This window comes from Numida meleagris, chromosome 3 (assembly GCF_002078875.1).
Source record: "Numida meleagris isolate 19003 breed g44 Domestic line chromosome 3, NumMel1.0, whole genome shotgun sequence".
NCBI lineage: Eukaryota > Metazoa > Chordata > Aves > Galliformes > Numididae > Numida > Numida meleagris.
The window spans coordinates 80,786,346-80,806,353 of NC_034411.1; the positions used below are offsets into that span (position 1 = coordinate 80,786,346).

General features: G+C 37.9%; 1 protein-coding gene across 7 annotated transcripts in view; it reads left to right on the forward strand.

Moving 5' to 3' along the window:
• Positions 650-20,008, forward strand: part of FILIP1 (filamin A interacting protein 1) — a 103,639-nt gene continuing 84,280 nt past the window's right edge. For 3 of the 7 annotated variants that reach the window (XM_021391698.1, XM_021391699.1, XM_021391693.1), the window contains exon 1: positions 8,582-8,778. In XM_021391698.1, the coding sequence (XP_021247373.1) occupies positions 8,761-8,778 (18 nt within the window). In that variant the 5' untranslated portion in view covers positions 8,582-8,760. Of the gene's footprint in view, positions 1,123-8,581; positions 8,779-20,008 lie in introns of those variants that run through there. The other 4 variants (XM_021391696.1, XM_021391694.1, XM_021391697.1 and 1 more) reach the window with 2 other exon arrangements.

Consider the following 20,008-nt stretch of genomic DNA (forward strand, 5'->3'; position numbering starts at 1 on the left):
TATGGTTGTTTGTGGACCGGAGAGCTGTCTGATGTTCCTGCTGATCATTTAAGAGACTTGTGACTTGGAATTAGCATCAGTAATTAGATCCAGAAGCAAGTGTGGATACATCGAAATGTACACAACCCTAGAGTGACATATTCCTAATACTCCTTGCCTACTTCATATCAATCAAATGAGGGCTAGTGCAGCTTTACTTTCCTTCAGAGTGTCAATTTCTATAGGAAGCTCTTAGTCTAGAAGAAGGTTGTCTTTGAAATAAACATCACACTGAAAACTTTCCAGCCTAAGCCTTTCATTAATTTCTCTCTATGTCATCTTAACATATTTAAACTCTGTAAAAATTATGCTGCAAAAAAGTTCTCCCCGCATGTAATTTTTCCTCAAGTGAAGTGCATACCTTTCAAATTATAAACTTCCTACATGTCCTAGGAAAATCCTCACTATATAAATAATTGAACTCATCTGCTGTGAACACAAGTATTTTTTCTCTACCAGTCTAAAATATATGCCTAAATACACATCTTGTACTTAGTGCTTTAAATAGTAATTACCCCCATGAAGTCACTGGAAGCCCTTAAAAGGATTTGACAGTTTCCCCACAATCTTTCAGTGAATGTAGTAGTAGCTGGGCTGTGTAGTGCTACATCCACTGATAATTCAGCAGCTGAGGAACTCAGCAAAGCCTGCTCCAAACTTCTCAGCTGTTGACAGGCTTGACTTGCTGAGAACACTGGTTAAATATAGCACAAGCGAGCTGAGCTCAACAAAGTCATTGCTGTAACACTGTGTGAAGAGACCAGAAGAGGGGAAATACAATCTGAGAACTAAACTGCCAAAGCCTAACACCACCTAGCAACAGTTGAAAAAACTTTTAAACAAAAGTCTGGGTGAGACACAGAGTATACCTCCTACTTCTTCTGCCTGGGATTTCTGCGAGAAGCAGCTCTGGTCCTCTGTACTCTGCCCTTTTTCTTTCATTACTTCAGCTGCTGGTAGACCCAGAAAAGTGGGAAAAGTTCCTCTCTTTGTGTTCTCTTGGGCTGGATCAGGCTACTGCTGTGGGACAAGCTACTGCAATCTTGCAGTGCAAAGGATATATTCCTAAGTTCTTGCTGACAGGTAAGACTGAGCTAACCACTCTAAGGTATTCTTTTTACAAGTTTTTTCTTTTTTTTTTTTTTCCTAGTGATTATTGTCTGCTTCCTTCTATGGACAATCTTCCGCATGATTTGGAAACTTCAGTAGATAGAAGCTGGGATAAACATTTTGGATGTTTAGCTCTATGCTTTTGTCACAGAAAAACTTTGCTCAAATAACTTCTACAGTTCTTAGAGCAAGCAGAATCAAGTAGCTAGAAGTAATAAGAAAATAATGTGCATAGATTTTAACTTGTGTCTTGCTTATCTCTGCTCATATGCTGACAGAAGACAAACTAAGCTTTAAGAATAGAATATATATCACCCCTTACCAGTGACAGTTTAGCAGCTATTAAAAAAAATGACAGCATGTGTAACAAGTAAGAGAAAGCAGCAGTTCAGTAACTGAATTAAGTGAATACTTTTTGACTTGGGACATTTGTTCTTTTTGTTTCCTTAACAATTCTAAGCACGCAGGCACACCTGGAACCTTTCATACTACCCTTGTGACAGCAGCTCTTGGTTCTTCCTCTTGCACTTATTTATCTCAATTTATATTTACGTATGTCTGATTGATTGGCTGCATAACGCAACCTTCCTAAAAATTGTCCTTATGTTTATTATATACACGTATGCTTGAGCTGGGGTGTTAAAGTGTTTGTTTCTTTTAGCAAAATAAATAAGAAACCAGTTCTCAGATCTTTTACCCAAGCAGCGCAATAGAATCCTGTTTATCTGTTTGAATATCCTATGGTCTCATAATTGTCATGTAATTTAAGGGAGGAATTGCTCTGTATGATTTGCTTTGGCTAAACTAACAAAAGCTGTTTGGTCGGTTGAAGAGTGAATTTACCCCCATCTTTTAAAGCCATTTTCTTCAAACAAAATACATTTAGTATCCATGAATTTTTAAAAGATGCAAGGATTCTGAGTGTAATACAAATTCAGTTATGAAGGCAAATATTTAAAGAATGCACTTAACCCTTTCAAAAACACTGTCTGCAGATTTATGTAGAATTGTCTCAATTGAAATATATTTATCCTCAGGTAGGAATGGATTGAGTCTATGCTGACTGTATATGTAGTTTGACATGCAGCCTGTGGACTCAGGGGCTGCCTCAGGTAGAGGAGAAGATCTTGCTTTAGCTGAATAATTCTAAGTTCATGCCTGCATACAATGTAAATCACATCAGTACCACATCTAGGCAGTGACATGCTTACAGATTGGATGAAAATAAAATGCTCAGAAGCAGCTTTGACTTGGTGTTTTGGAATGTAACTGCCTATGAAAAAATAAGATATATTAGAATGGAGAAAAATTCTTAAAAGCAAAAGTCATATAGTTTGCATTTCATTTCAAAGCAAGGGGCACGCTACTTGAGCACTAAATAGGAATGCGTTTTGGTGGCCATGATTTAATGTGATAATGATTACTGTGGAATTACTACAGCACTATGGTATCCCAAGTCTGAATCTGAGAAGGAAACTTCGGTATTACTTTTTAGTATAGACATATCGTGAGAAAGTTCTGCTTTTCATAAAAAAAATAAAGCTGTACAATAAGAAATAAAGCAGAGACGATATGATTTGTACAGTTCTTGTCATCTTGACTTTAAGTAAGGATGACATTTCTTATTTTCAGTGAATTAATTGGCAAATATGAAAAGCTATGGAGAAATGGCAAATTTGACATTCTGAATAGACCTGAATGACAAAATGTGGGAAAATGTGCTAGTTACTGACTGTTTTTAGTTGTTGCTCAGCGTAATGTATGGTTTTACAATTTTAATTTTCTTGCACAGTTTACATTCAGCCAAGTTCTTAAATGCTAACAGCAAATTTATTAGCGACAAAAGTGTATCAAATGAAAAGACTTTTGAACTGTCAGATAGCAACTCTAATTCTAACACATGGAGTTGTGGTTCTATGTACATCTGTCTTCCTTTCCATTTCAAAATGGAGAAGGAGGCTAAAATTACTCTTCTCAACAGGTGTCCACAAAGAGGCTCTGAGATTTTCCAATCAAATCTGTGGAATATGCAATGTGGCTATTCAACAGATGGCTTCATTTTTGAAGAATAGCCAATTCTACTAATGATTACTGTGAAACCAAACTCAATTTTATATCAAATCAAAAAGCCATTTAGGTTTTGGCAGTATTCTCCTTTGCAGAGATTTTCTTGGAAGACAAGGACACTAATTTATTTTTCCTGTTATACTATTTTGATTTTGTTTATGTTCCCATAGCCGTGCAAAATGAACAATGCCATTCATGGTGCTAAAGACTGTGTATCCCTCCCAATTGGAATCCTTGTCCAGGCTCAACCTGTGGCTCATTCTTTCACCTTCATAATAAGAATATTCTAATTTATGGCCTCTTTTAAGCAATCTAGTCACAGTTTAAGTTAGCATCTTAATTGAGTAGTTTGTCATCACCTCAGTTATTCAATCTCTTTAGAGAACATCTGGTTCTTTTTAACACCAGTTTCCGAGACTTGAAGTTCATCTTCAAAGCTCACCACTGTTCTGTCTTGCTTTTTCCTTAAAGTTTAATAAGATCAGGTCTTCGTGTCCATAATTAATATATAAATTTCCAGCTTTCTCAAGAGCATTTAACAAAAGATATCATCTGTATTACTGTCCAAAAATCTTGTTTCTCAGGAGACATTCTACTTTTTCTCTCATTTCCTGTTCCTTTCGTTCCTTTCTCAAGACTTACTGTTGCAGCTTGCCATTCTATTTTAATGCATAATCTGAATTTGGAGGCAAGGATTTTGCCCTTCTACATATCTAAAATGTCATTTGGAGAATAGAGCTATAATGTGCGTGAATATACCAGATGAAACAAAAAGACAAAGCAGAAGGAAGTCCAACTATTCATATTTCCTATTTTAACAGCAATATTTAATATTTAAAGCTTGAGATAAGAACTGAAATCTATAAAAACATGTATGTGACAAGATAGTGTTGTTACCTGTTAAAAAGTTTAAACACTTCTTTACAAGAAACACAAATACCTATACTTTTCAGCTTTGTCATCTTATTCTGGTGCTTTTCATCATTTGCTTTTTCTTTTCTCATTTCTGACCGCGTTTTCCGCTGAAGGTTGTTTCCTGATTTTATACATTATATCAGAAAATTTCAGAAGTCCTTTGTTGCATATAACTGATGAGAAGTTAGAATTATCTGGGGAATACAGGTTGTTTTGATACTGGCTTTATAAATAATGAATATATCTTAATCTCTTTTCTTCTCACTTAGTATTTGTACCAAGTTAGTGATACTGGAAACAAACTAACATTTATAACACAGTCCTGTAATTACTCTTTGAGGTATTGGTGTCCAAAGGATAAGAAAAATTGTATGATCAGGAGAGGCAGTGGGAATCTCTAACATTGCAGATCATGTGATGCCTAACAGATTTGTGAAAATCATCCCTCTAGTGATGTTTAGAGTTGCTTAGAGGTTTGGAGTTTTTTTAATCTTTTCACCCATTCCTTCAGCTTCTGCAGATAATCTGCATTTTCTGCATTACTTTTTAGTCTTATTATTGTAACAGAACAAATACTAACATCAGTGCAAACAGAAACTTTCTAAATTGGTACAAATTGTTTTGTTGTTGTTTCTTTGTTTTTGCATTCAAGATGGATTTGCCTTATCACACTCATTCTGCTTCAACTGGGCTATGTATATTTTCTGAAGTAAAGCATGCAAAGGTGATATGTAAAATTACACAGATTGTGGTTGCCTCCAGGATGATTTACACGCTTTGCAAATACAGAGAATGAAAGAATTCCTACCATTAAAAGCGTATATCCTAAAGGCACAACTCTGTGTAAGAGAAGAAATGCCTTTTGGCATTACAGAATGCATTGCTGAAGGACTGGGACAAACACATATGAAGTGCAGGGAAATAGGCTGGAGCCTGTAGTTTTTCCCTTAAATGGGCAACTCATCTAGTTGCTGTTAGCTGACACAAGCCAAGGGCTGTGAGTCTAAGATTGCTGAACATTTTCCAAGTAAGTTTCATTTCAAAGATGATAAAACTGCAATTAAAATCTTAATTATCTGTGATGTGAACAAACTCACTTCAGTGGAAAGCAGTGGGTTTTCAGAACATGAGCAAACACCTCAATGGATTTGCAAAAAACTTTCTGAGTTTCATTTGTATGCTTTAGCTGTTCTTGAATACAGTAAGGATTGCTTTGATTTATATACCTTAATGGTTCCTTAATACAATAAGGTATACTTTCTTTGCTTTTCTTTTTTGGGGAAATGGTGTGAAAGTGTATTATGTTTTGTAATTTATCTTGTTCAAAAATTTGTTCCAATATTTGGGAAGCTAAATCAATTTTCTTTTCAAAGTCCACAGTAATTAGGGGCTTATAAGTTGAGGAGGTGGGGGAAGTTATCTGATTAGTGTGTTATGGCTGGGGATATCAAGAGCTACAGGTTTACTAACAAAGTTTTTTTTTTTTTTTAAAAAAAAAAAAGTAGATTCTGCAGCAATAACAAAAAAAAGAATTTTCAGGAACTGGTTTTAAGGCTGCTCCCATTAAAAAAATGTAACTGAAATGAAAGGTCATGTGTCCTTTGTACAAGAATTTTCATTAGAGTTTATCAGACTGCTTGCATTTTTCAGAAAATATAAACCAAATGAATGCAACAGAAAGCACGAGATGCTTAACATCAGTGTAATCGAATTGCTGCCAACTTGCCTTGTTTATCTAAGAGATCTCTGTGAAAATAAGGTCTTTCCCACACATGCATGAGTCATAGGATGTAATGGGGCTAAGCAGACTCACTTCAGCTTTCTAATGCACACGTAGCTAATAATAATGCACACATCTAAACTAACCTGTTTTAGAGCCTGTTCCTGTAACTAAATGAGATCTAGCCTGACAACAGGAAGGAGAAGTGGTGGTGAGTTCATGATGCTATTTCAGTGCAATAACCTAAATACTTAAGGAAACGATGCAATTTCCATTTATTAGGAAAATTGCAGTTACTGTGACAACAAGTACACAATAAAGAAAACATACGCAATTTATCCTGAAGTCCAGATTTGTGAACATAGTAGATAATACGAGGTTTTACGAATATCCTATCTGGTTATGTGACTCAAAGGACATTCTTACTTTTAAAATACATAATTCAGAGTTTTGAAAAAATACTCATTTAAAAGCCATATGCAAGAACATACATGAAAGGGGAGCAAAAACTGTTATTGGATCTACATTGTAAAGTAAAGATTACAGTAAGTTTTCCGTCATATCTTAGTTTTCCTCCTTTTATTCTTTCAGGACTTCTGTAATAACAGAATCTTGATTTGTATTTCAATAGATAAGGATTTCAATTCTTCAGTCTGGTAAAATTCTTTAAAGAAAAATTAACATTGTGATTTTTGACTCTGGCCAGTAGACGGAAGGAAACCAAGCCATACTAGATGTCCTCAAGCATGTCAAACACAGCACAGAACAAGATGTCCCGTCTGTGCAGAGGGACACACATGGCAAAAGAGCTTCTGAGTGTCAGAGGAACCACATATTATGAGGCAGCTGGCAATGAGAACCGCTATTTCTTTGAGTGGCAGAAGCCAGAACCTAGAATCCAAGTCACAAAAGATATCGTATTGCGAATAGTAGAAGGCAGAGTCATAGTTGAATGTCCTCTGGAAGCTGCCATGGGATTCCAGCACCAGAATTTAGATCTAAGGAATTGCCAGAAGCTGTTCAGTCTCACTAGAAGTGGGGCTAACTGCAGGGTTTGATCAAGTTTGCAATGAAGTAATATTGGGACTTTTTTTTTTTTATTGTTTGCTGTTATATCCTAAAATAACAAGAACCAATAATGTTGTTTTCAATGAAGCTTATGACAGCTTTGAAAATGCACTCTTCTCTTCATCCATGGCACGTTCTATTTGGAAGCCAAAGATTTTGAATTATTCCATGAAGATGCCATCTTTCTACAAAAAACTGTATTCTAGCTTTATGTTTCCAGTTTGTCCAATTGAAATACTGGCATAGAGATAGCAGAGAATAAGCAAATAAGGAGGGAAAACATTGAGGAAGGAAACCCTGGAGACCGCCTTCAACTACTGAGTTCACTTTTCTTACTGAACATCTATTTCCAGTTGTATCCTAAACAGGAACAGAGTGCGATGCATATATGGCAAACAGAATTCCTAGATGGAGTTCTGGTTAACCTGAGACTAGCTTAGGCTCTTTTTGGTCTAGAAAAGCACTTTGTTGTGGAAGCATCTGAATTTACCTGATGATGATTGCTGTTGCATAAAGCAAAGGCAAAAAAGTGGTCTTGTAAAGGACAAAGAGATGGGGCAGGCAGATTTTCCATACAGGATTTCTCATAACTGAAAATGAGTACTGTTTCTCTTAAATGGATCAGCAAGTAATATTCCTAAAACTGGATACTGTAACTAGAAGTTTGCCATCATCAGTAGAGGCGAACGGAAAAAGACAAGGGAATTTTCAATGCTAATGGTAAATGGAGGCCTTAGATCCCATTGTGTTTGGCTAGAACAAACTCAGCGCCTGCTAAGGAAAGAACTTGAGCTAAGATCACCTGCACACACATAGGTCATACATGTTACCCTTGCAGCTTCTTGAATACAGGCTGCCTATATGCTATAGTGGTAGTTAAGTTGGTGAGAAAGCTACTGAGATTTAGGAAGAAAGGACCATGCTCTGAAAAACACTGGAATGGACAAGGACAGATGAGAAGTGCTTCAATATAAGGCCAGGAATCTTAGTGTTTTAAATGTTAGGGTATCTAAGTCACATGTTAACCAGATGATAATAGCATCTTTAACTACTCTGCCTTGAATCCATATGGCCAATGGTTTTAGAGGTAGTTTATAGGTGTGGAATTGTCAGGTCACAGCCTGAACCAATGGTTGAGCACCAGGTGAGAAGGCGGAGCTAACCCAGGGAGCCCACATGCAAGCAATGCACTTGAGTGACCAAAAGGGTGGAGCCTGGATCCACCTCTCCTCACCGTTGTTTAAGGGTTAGCAGGTGAGGGAGCAGCATCTCTCTGGATAGATATTGCCCTTCTCTTGGGATGTCACGGGTTGTTGGAAGGGATTAGCTAATTTTTCTACTTTGTTATCTTCTATTGCTCCATAGCGCTTCTATCCTAGTAGAAGGTACTGTCATTGCCTTCTTTTTTCCACACAATGGGTTGGAAAAAAATTGCTAAACTGACTTTCCTACTTTCTGAAAATATTTTCTTAACCACAGTATTAGTTTGAAACATCTTTTTATGAGAAAGCTGGAGGGAGTTACATAAAAATGAGATAGAATTTGATCTACTTGTAAGTAGAAATGGTCAACAAGATTGTTGTGATACATGAGAGCCTTGGAGGACCTGTTTGGAACCCTCTTTATGACAGTGAAATTTGCATAGTTCCAGAAATGCAGATTCCCTGTAGTGATACCAGTTTCTAGTCCCTGCTCAGTGCATCTATGAGCCATGCAACCTGTATCACCACAGTTCTCTGACAACTGATGAAGTGCTAGAAAAATATGTGGAGCTAGGTATGGACAGAAAAATAAATTTCTCCTTGTAACACAAAGAAAATGCATAAAGTAACGTATCAGGAATGAACAAAATAATCTCTGTAAGTATTTAGTAAATACCCTGAATGTAACACCAGATTTTTGTCACAGCTTCTGAAGAAAAAAGCAGGGCAGGAACACCAATTCTGCAGAGTAGTGCTGTCAGCTCAAAAATTCCAAGGCAGCAGCAAGTATCTAAGCATGTGGCAAGCATGACTGCACACAAGGAGAGTTAATTTAGATACACCCATCATTAGTTATGTAAACAAAGACTAAATTGCACTGCAGGGAATAGACTGTAAGAGGGACAGGACATCTGATAAATTGCTTATTAATGAGAAATGCTTTGCTAATTTCAGGTTTCCTCACCAAATTATCCATACCATGTCTGAATGTTGTTGTTCATCCTTTTCAGATACTTTTACTGTAAAATGTCAGGTGTTACACCATGGAGAGAGAAAGGCTGGTTAAATGCCTAGCTTTTATATCAGTGGCTCCTTGTATGACTCTCGGCAAGTTATTTACTTCTACGCTCTTAATAACACCTGGGATGTTACAAGGATAAATATAGCAGTGACTTTGACACCCTGAGACGTTGCAGTGTTGAACATCATGTCAACAGCTTTGAATAAGGAGATTTAAATAGCCTTCCTTGGAAACCAGATTCTACTGGGAGAAGTAGGAATAGCAGTTGAATTTATCTGAGTGACAAGAATATGTATTTTTAGAGCAGCTCTCCAGAGGGAAGCTTAGCTGTGCCCTGAGTTGTGGGCAGCAAGAAATTAGCTATACACAGCAGAACAAGGAGGGCTAGAGTTGTGACTAGAAATCTAAAAGGACAAAAGTATGCCAAAATAGGAACCAAACTAGTGAAAATATGAAGAGGTTTCAAGAAAAAGGATTCAGGTGCAGTTGTACACAGGGCAAAGAAGGTGCTGTCAGCTCTGGGAGTGTTGATATTTTGCTAAAAAATGCTACAGATTTAAAGGTAACAGAAATTCCCTTGATTTCCAGTGGTATTAGTAGGGCCCTATTTGCTTTTTTGAAGAAGGATGCTGAGGAAAAAACTGTATGGCAGGAAAAAGGCCCTAGAGGGAAGGCAGATGGGGAAAGACCAGCCGGCATGTTGCTGTCCCAAATCGGTTGTTAACAGGGCCTCCCAGAGCTGCCATGGGGCTGAGGGGATGCTCACCAACCCTTTGCACTGGCTGGAATGGGAGAGAGCTCCTGGAGAAAAGGAATGGCCAGCAATGCTGCCTAACTCCTACAGGACCAGTGAGCAGCTTGAGCCTTCAGGCCAGCCCGGTTGGTTAGAGCAATGGTAGCAGCTCAGATGGCTCTCTCAGCAACTGGCATTTCATTAAGGACTTGCTCTAAGAATTATGTTGCCATTACACGACTGACAGCTTTGATTAAAAACAGATAAAATAAAAAACAGAACAAACAAACAAAAAAAATAGCAAAAATACAGCCCTCAGAGCTTCAAGATTTGAGCGTTACAAGCTCTACATGATCTGACACCAGAAGGCCACCAACAGGACTCCATGATGTATTACTTTAAAATCTCCCAAACCCATGACTTTGCAAGCTTAACTCGCGATCTTAAGTGTGCACGACTAGTGATACCATTACACAGGGGAAACAGTGAGACTGGCAGCAGGAAAGAGTCCAGCACTCATGTATTTGCCATGGCATATACAAGTCTGGCCAAAGTTTGCAGGCACAGCTGCTGAAACACAGCAGAAGGCAACCCAGGGCTTCCATGTCATACGCCCTGCTTCAGTTTAAAGGCAGTGGCAACTGTGACAAGGGGCCCAAATCTAGTCCAGAGCAATGTAGGAGATCTGAAGGTTATTTATTAGTTTAATTGAGAGCCTTCCTGTGGACAGAGAGAATTGGGTAATAAATTGCCTTTCCATGGACTTCATGAAGGGAAGATCAGTTCTTTATTGTGAGAACTTCCCCTGATAGAAGTAAAAAGTGCAAAATGGGGAAGTCCAGAAAGCAACCCACATGACTGAAAGGACAGGCAGGACAGCAGTAAAAGCTGTAGTCCTCCCCTGTGACAAGATATGGGGAAGGGTTGAGGGAAGAGAAGGAAAACAGCTACTCAGAAAGGGTAGGAGTAGCGAAAAGTCTGTGTTGGTTGTATTCACCTACAGAATGGGGAGTGGAAAGAAAACAAAACCAGAAGCACCTGTTTACGTGATCCCCAGGTTGGTTTTGGTAACCAGTTATTTTCCCTTGAAAAATAAGAGCCCATGCTAACATTTTAAACTCTCCAAAAGTGCTAGGATGTTGTATGCATCCCATAGCACTGTACTGAAGTGCAGCAGAATTTCAGCAAATGATTTACTGTTGTGATGAGGGAAACTTCTCACCCATACACTTACAAAAACGTCCTAGAGCCTTTAGCATTCTTGAACAGACAGTGAATTCAAAATTTTGTTTAAGTCTCATGGTAAACTATAGTGTATAAGGGATTTTTTGGAACTTGGTATTTTCTTGGTTTGGTCTTTTTGTGCGTGTGTTGTTGGTGGCATTTTTTATTTTATTTTTTTGCTTTTGTTTTCTTTATATAGTGAAAGAACAAAGTAAAACCTCAAGGGCTTGGACCTGCTGTCTCAAAGATGAACCTAATAACTAATCTCTAAGCTCCCCTGGAAAGCCTACTTCATTTTTGTTTTCCTGATGTTAAAACAAAGGAATCTGAAAAATAGACAGCCAGTAATTTCATTTCAAGGTGGTCATTTGGTTACTGCTTGAATCAGGCAGCTTAAGATGCTCAAAAACAACTCAGTGTGTCTCCCCCAGAGGATGCATATACATCATATTTCTGATGTGTCTAAGCTCCCTTGGCCTCTGTCCAGGAACATCCAGATTTCCTGACTCATGGCAATATACCCTGTCTGGTTGTACTTCATTGCAGCAGCTCAAAAATCAGAACAGTATTATGCTCTTGCATAAGTTTTTCCAAGCAGTAAACAATAACACCCTGCCACAAGCTTTATTACATTTATCTTGGAATTCAAGATCCAGAAGAAGCTGCAGCTTATTATTTTCTTTAATCTCTACCCAAAAAGACTGCAAGATGTTATTTTTCAATAAATATTTTTAAGATGGCTAAGTATCTTATTAATGAAGTATTCTGAAAAGGAAGAAAAAATACTATAGAAGCTGCAATAAGATAAGAATTTTCCTTCCAGCGGAGTAATATGGCTGTGATTTTCTATTACTGTATCAATATTATTGCCATATCAGCACTTATACACTATAACAGTGGGAGCAAATCCATGGATACAGAAGCTGAGAATAATTAGGACAAATTTTGTTGTATAGGTATAGTAACGTGCCTTTCAGTAAGTCCCATTCTAAACACCTCTTCTTTGCTAGCATTTCAAGCTTTTGTTGTTGTTGTTGTTGTTTTGAACATTTTAAAAGCAGTAGTATTAACAACTGGCTCAAATTAGGTTTGAAAATAAACAGTTCATGACTATTAACAGGATTCATTAAAAGAAAACTCCATCTGACTCTAAAATCTATTTGGAGCAACGATTGCTCCACTCCCCTGCTCATGGCATGATGCAGCTGCTCTTTCTTTAATATTTTTGCTGACAGCTACAGCTGACAGATAGCATTTCAGTTCACCCCAACATCAACCCTGTCTCAAGGCTCCCTTACTTAGGCTGAAAATGCTGGCTTCCTCATGGCTTTACCTGCACCACAGTGCAACTGTGTAACTATGAAATTAGCCATACTGTTTTTTTGTAATGAACCACATACGCACTAAAAAAATAGTTTCATAGAGCAAAATGCGAACACCAGAGAACCTGAGTGGGGTCAGTGAGAGGTGGAATAAAGTAATAATAAAGGAATAAATTAACTGATGCAGTCAGTCTTTAAAAGGCTGCAGTTAAGAGTTTTATTTTTATGAAATACTAGAGGAGTATTTGCTAGCCAAGGGAGAGTTCACATAGTCAAAGTGTCAGAGGATTTCCCAGCCTTGAGGAACTCCAGCCAGGGTGAGGGTGGTGGTCAGGAGCCCACCGTGGCTGCAGCCACATCATGTTCTAGGGCACATTCTGGGCCAGGAGCTGTACAGCAATTGCTAATGGTGCAACTACAGCTCCTCTTCTTTCCCTTGCTTCGTCTCCCCTCCCACACTCTAAGTAAACATGTATGCTTTTGAATCTGTGAATAAAAAAATAATAATGCATATATAGCTATGCAATATGTCAGTTACTATTTGTTACCATTACATTAGTTGTTACCTTATATGTTTTGTTGTAGTAGTAGTTGTACTTGTTACCATGGTTAATAAATATAGCTTTGATTTCTTGGTTCACAAAAGCTTTTGTGTGGTATTCTATCACTCAGTGATACCATAATGATTTGTACACAAAAGAGAATTTTCACAAATATAACACCTCTCCTCCCAGATAGAAATGTTGACATGTTCTTCTTTTTTTAGTTGCCATGGCGCTCCCAGTTCTGCCCCTGAACCTCCAAAAATGTAAGAGAGGGGAAGAACTAAGTAGAGGGCAAGTTTGAGAAGCCTGGATGGGGCTCTGAGCAACCTGATGCGGCTGTAGGTGTCCCTGTTCATTGCAGAGGAGTTGGATTAGATGAGCTTTAAGGATCCTTTCCTACTCAAATGATTCTATTATTCTATGATAAAATTACCTGTCAGATAAATATGGCTAAATACAGATAAGTTTAGATAAAAATAGTATACTATTTTGAGGATTAAGTATTTCCTGGAAAAGACACCTAGAATATGTTTCATGAATAATCCCACTGAATGACAGTAGTCTTGTATCTTCTCAACATTTGTTTGTGCAGTCTTCATTCCTGAACGGAGTTCAAACGAACTGTTACCAATTACTGTAATGTAATTTGAATATCATTTTTTTTTCATTTAATATTAGTTTGAAGCTTACTTTCCTAATGATCTATGTGAAAAACTCAAACAAATTTATGATTCTGTGGGGAAAACAACAACAATAACATCAACAAAGAACAACAACACCCACAAAGCAACCTGCAAAGGAAAGGATTAGGATACTTACTGTGAGATAGGAAATAAAACCAGTGCTCCAACTAACAGGAAAACACTTTAAATGGAAGGTATTCTGGGATGTTTTCTCCATTCTCAGGGTAGAACGTTTTCTACTTTGTATCAAATACTTAAACATTTACTGAAGCAAGAGCTGGCACTTGGGGCGACTCAAAGCTAAATGCAAAGTTGTAGAATTTTTCTTATTCCCTCTGACCAAAAACTCAGTCATGTCAAAACACCTGGTTTAAATCATGCAGGCAACTTCAGCCTTTTTTTTTCTATATAGTAAGAACTTTAAACAGTATTTGGACTTGAAAGGGAATTAGGGCTAGTGAAAAAAGATGTTGGAGAAACAATTTTCTTAGATTTCTGCCTTACTCTGATATTATCTCTGGCATTTTATGACTTTAGTATGGGAAGAAAAAAGCAAAAATAGCAAAGTGAACTGTTTCTGCAGTTCCTACACTCCATTTTCATATATGAAACTATATACTGAATTTGACCCAAATCTGCTTCAGAGTAATCAAAACTGTCCTTTTAGGTGGAATGAATTGTTTATTAGAAGATATCACCCAGCATCATTTCAGCTGCAGGGTCCAACCAGGCTGTCTACTTCCAGTCCACTGGTAGTGGGAATCCCCTTCTTTTCTCTAGGACAGGAGAACAGACTCAGTGCTAGAAAATTTGGGGATTGACGTTATATTTCCATTTCTCTTCATGTATATAAGAAGTAAGTACAAAGCTAGCACTGAAAAAAAGAAATCTACCAGCGCAAATAAACACAAGAAACCTAGGTTTTCTGAGCTACTGTGAATCCAGTGGAGTTATTAGATTATGTAGCCTTTGACTGTCTCAAGAAATAGCTAGTATATGTATTTTATGTATTTTACTTTTGGTTAATTGTAAATCTCTTCTTTGATGCAATTATTTCTTCCATAGGCTTCTCAAGGGTAGCAAAAATGTCCTGTTATGCAGTTCTGCCAGTGCAGCAGAATCTTTTGGACTCTAACTGAAGAGTAGAGTTGCATCTATGCAAGCCATATAATCAAAACTGGTTCTTTATGGAAAGAAATCCTGCCTTAAACAGCTTGCATCAAAACTTCATTGTAGTGTTATAGGTTAGAATTCCCAAGGACATCGCAGAGAAGTCTGGCAGAGTGTTGGGTTCATCTTAAGAATGCTGTCATAGAGCATTACAGTCAGGAAAACATGAATTGCAGATATTATGTTGTTTTTAATATACTTTCAGGGTGCTGCCAGAATTGGTCATGTGCAGATCAAATAAAGAAAAAAACTTAGTAAGCTTGGCTGAAATTGTTATTAGGAATACTTAGACACTTGTAAGGGCATCTTTGAGAATGTACTGTGTGTCAGCTCACCAGTCTCCAAACTTCCTTTTCCATGTCCTAAGAAACCATGAAATCTGCAGAGAATATGGTAGTGAATGTGAGAACAGCCACTACTGATATTTCATGTACAAACAAAAATTTACTAAATATATGAATTATATCAGTAAAAGCTGTGTATTTATTTTTAGCATCTTTTAAAATAGGTGTGGTTTTTTTTTTAACACAAGAAGAATAGAACAGAATTGTTGATAAGTTTTATGAACACAGGTATGTTCTCAGTTTCATCTTTTTAATTGTAGCAAGAGAACTACTTGGTAAAAGTCAACTGCTTCAGATACTTTCTCTTAAATTTTCTTTTTGTGTTCTTCCTTAAAATCATAGGAAAACTGGGAAAAAACAGAATGTTCCATCCACATATTTCTGGGAGGCTTACACAGATTTTTTTGACCTAGAAAATAACTTGAAACTCTGCTAAGAGATGCATTTAAAGGATTTCTGTTATTGTGTTTTGTTATCATGTTAGCAAATATAGCTAATCAACCATGAAGTAGCAATAGATGAAAACTGGAAGTTAGAATGTGAGCAAATCTTACGCTATTTTGAAAGCTAGGTTTCACAGTTGAACTGCTAACATGATGTTAAGTTGGGGCATAGAAGAGAAGGCATAGATAGCAGTTCTGTTATCAGCTTGGTCTGCGGTAAGTTTGCCTGACAATTTTCATTAAAAAATTGAATATTGTATGAAATGCTGTTGCTTACAGCTTTGCCAAACTTCAGTTGTTCAAGCTGGAGTTCTGGCTGAGTCTGAATTGTTTTTGGAAGTTCCAACTAGAATGCTTCAAGCATTTCCAAGAATGAGGGGGAAAAAAAAAGATTGTTTGCCCATGAAAAGCAATCCCGTAACCATTTTGCTAAAAAGTTTTAATGTCGCCATGTTCCAGAGAAATGTATTGAAGTTCAGCTGGGAAACTGCTCAGTGGCAGAAAACTGGCTTTTGCCATCCCTGAGAAAATTACGCCAGGCCAAGAGCCATGGAAAAAAGTATTTCATTAAGGTTGCTGAAAAGTATTTCACTAAGGTCATGCGATAGGGATTGGTAGCTAAATTCTGAAAGTAGTCTATGTATGCTCTTGCTGTCTCAGCTCTTCACAGCTCACCTGCTGCAGCTGCCCTGTGCATACCCCATTCCCAGTAAACACTCCCATCTCAGGTCTGCAGGGTTAAGCCATGCCCTTTCCACCATTACTTCTTCATTTGATGCCACAGTGCAAAAGCTGAGGTCGTGGATCTTGTTTCTTCTGTTTCAGCCAGTCTTCCTCAGCACCCTGTGGTACAGTGGGGAAAAATGTATGGACACCATGATTACCCTTGCCTCTGGGAAGGGAGAAAGTGGGGAGGAATAGCACCGTGACAAGCCGTTATATAACATGTGTGCCTGTTAGCTGGGATCTCTTTGCTATTGATAAGCATCATCTATCACTTTTGCCATGGGAAGGAAATACTCTTTGGGAAGGCAGAGAGTGACCATCAGCTGTTGGCATTTTTCCATTGCAAATAGGCTTTTATTAACAATTTATCTGGATCTCCAGCTGACTCATTCAGAATCAACATTATCTCAGCTTGTGTTTCTCTGTGGTCTAAGCTTGGTCATTGCTCTCACCACTGCCTGCTTGAGCTGGACAATCCTCTGGGTCTCAGCGTATGCTGTGGCTGACTCCATCTGTGAGCTTTTGAAATGGTCTTCTTCATTCCCTCTCCAGCAGCTGCAGCAGCTCAGAGTCCTACACCTCCCATCTACATGGCACTACGCTTCCCTGCAAAGCTGTATTCTCAGTTCTCCCCTCTGGATTTGGGCAGAGGGCATGCTCCTCAGGCAATTTGCTCAGCTTGTTTTACTTTGTAGAAGCAGCTATGGCAGCTGCTATTCCCATATTTTTTGCCATGCTCACTATTCCCTTTCTCTCTGTTGAGATCCTCCTCAGGAATTCATTCCATCTGACTGTACCATCTGTCTGAGTACTTCCCATTTGCTTGTCCCTCTCTAAAAAAACCCAGGGCTTTTCAGTTCTGCTGTGGTTTTGTAGAGCAACAATATGCATTTCAACTTCTCACAATTGTATCCTTGTTTGAAAGCAATTTGGTAATGGCCATACAGGAAGTGTTAAGAATTTTTGGGTTGCACTTTGGCTATGTTTGTTATCAGGAAATTAGACACTGCCAGGGCCAGTTTTCTAACCCTGAGGGCAATTATCACTACCTGCTCAGGCCTACAATATTAAACCTGCCTGGCCTTCAGAGCAAGTTGGCTATGTCCAGTCTGCCAGCTCTTTGCCAAGCAGGTCCCCAGCCAGGGCCAGTTCCAGGGCCATTCCAGAAAGGCTGCCTGTTGTCTATGCCAAAATTTTGCCCTAGCCCTGTTTAAACTACTAGTTTAGATCTAATCCTCATGTTGTAATCATTTGAACACATGAGGTGCCTGGGATTGTCTGAACAATCACATGTAAGCTCTGCATTATAGGCAAATATTTTATTACTATTGAATCAGACTTCTCTAAGATCACAGATAGGATGACTGCTTTCCAAGAATATTTTGAACTTCCAACAGTGGAAAATTCTAACATTGGAAAAAATTTATGGCACGTTTAAACTGTTTTTTTTTTTAAGTTGGTTTAGGCATTATTCTAGTATCTCCTTTGAATGAACCTTTGCTTTTTGCTGTTCATCTTCAAATGTCTGCTTCCTTGTTCTTTCATTAGACGAGTTTAAAAAAAAACAACGTAAAAAAAACCCACAGAATTTTAATAAAGCTGGGGGGCAGACGCTTCCTCCTGAACTACTGTTGTTGATGACCATAGCAGATACTTTGATCTGATGAGATGAAGCTAATAACATTCCATTAGTTCTTCTAAGTTCCTCATGGACAAACAGAGATTAGTGCTAGCTACAGTGCACAGAATTTTACAGTGCTGGCTTTATCTCCTTTTCGACAAGAAACATGTAAGCAGAGAACAAAAGTGGTAGCAAAAATGCTTATTTTAACTATATGGGATTTTGAAGGACTGACTTTTACTGAACTGCAGTTCTGTGCGTAGCATAAAAATCTCACACAGGCAATTCTAGTCTCTGTCGGAGAAGATAATAATAATACAATGATACATCAAAGGCTGAACTGGAAACAGCCAATAAACCAACCAGAAACTCGAGTGACCAGTTTGTACCTTTGCCTCCAGCATGAGTGAGCATAAACCTTTATGTAATTAATATGAAGCTCGACAAAGCTTTCTACATTGTTATATGCAGGAGAAACATTAGGATTACATTACATTTTACAGGAACCCATAAGAATTTGAAGCTATCTGAACCCCTTGCATTTCCTCCCCTGTGAAAGGACAGTGACAGTGCCTTTAGAGCCTCCAAAATACCACCTATTTTCTTGCACATTTCCAGTGCCCCATGTACAATGTACATTTCCTTAAAATTAAAAATTAATCTATCACAATTTTAAATCAAACAAAAAGGACTTGTATCTGCCAACGTCCTTATTCAAGATCCTTCTCCAAGAGCTGATGAAATCATCTGACATAAAGCAGAGCAGAGCCTGTATTCTTTGTGCTTTGAGTGATGTGTGTTTTGCCAGCTCTTACATGAGAAAGGGATTCTTGAGCAAAATGGCCAAGTGAAAGAAGAGATAATTTTAAAAATATGCTTATGTGGAATTTTAGCTGTGACATACACTGTGAACATCGCTAATGATTTCAGGGTCCATTCTGAAATTAAGCAATTCAATACACTGTTAAATTGTAGCTTGGAAAATGTGGCCAATGTTTCCAGTACTTACATCTTAAGTAGTCTTTCTGGCTTAACAAAAATTTGGATACAGAGTTTTTGTAAAATGACAACTCCAGCAATAATTCATCTGAAAAGTTTCTGAGGAGCAATTGTTATATAAATAAGCAAAACTCTCTAAATATATGTAAGATTAAGTTCCTTGTTATTCAAGTTATTCAACTTTAGTTTTAGTTGCTCGAGGCATTACTGAAAGCTTACAAGATATTATGGAAAAGGGTGCTGTGACATCTGAGGTGTGGCATGCAACTCATTTTATTGACAAACAGTGTTCTCTGCCCTCCTTTCTGTCCGTGGGAACAGTTGACTTTGGATTTAATTTAGGGGTGAGGCAAGTGCTTTTGAGATAACGTTTTGCAGTTCCCTGCTGCTCTGTTCTTATTTTCAGGCCCATTAAATACTGATTTGCAAGAACAGCTTTCTCATCTGAACTGCCCAGTAATGACAAGAAATGTTTGTGGTTTTAGGCTGACATGAGTCAGTTCCAGAGCACCTGCCAGGAGATATGATTTCGTTTATCTCAGCTGAGGAAGCAATTAACTTGTGTTTTTGCAGAATATGAATTACAGTTTTTTATTCTAAAAGTAGAATATTTTGCATTCAGACAATAAAAGAAACATAACATTTACATTTGAAACAATTCAACAAAAGCATCCTTGGTGAGTTAACAACATGTTTTTCATGTCAGAACTACTAAGCCTGCTTTCAAAGACCTCAGCTAACCCATAGTAATTTAAAATAGCTGAGCATCTCATCCTTCAGATCTGGCTCCATGTCCTGTCATAAGGAGTCAGATGAAAACAGTGAAGTTTACTAAGTTTACAGTAAGCCACTGTCTAGTTTTCCCAAGGTAGGTCTAAGCTTTGCACTCTCTCTTGGCCAACCTCTGCAATTCAGTGAACTGCAGGGAACCCCACTGCATAATGTGTGGCAGTTCTGCCCTGGAAAAACAAACAAACATCCAAACAGACAAACAAGTGGCCGAAAGCACATAACCAGGGAGAGCAAGTATAGGACAGGGATGTGAATCTTCCTCTG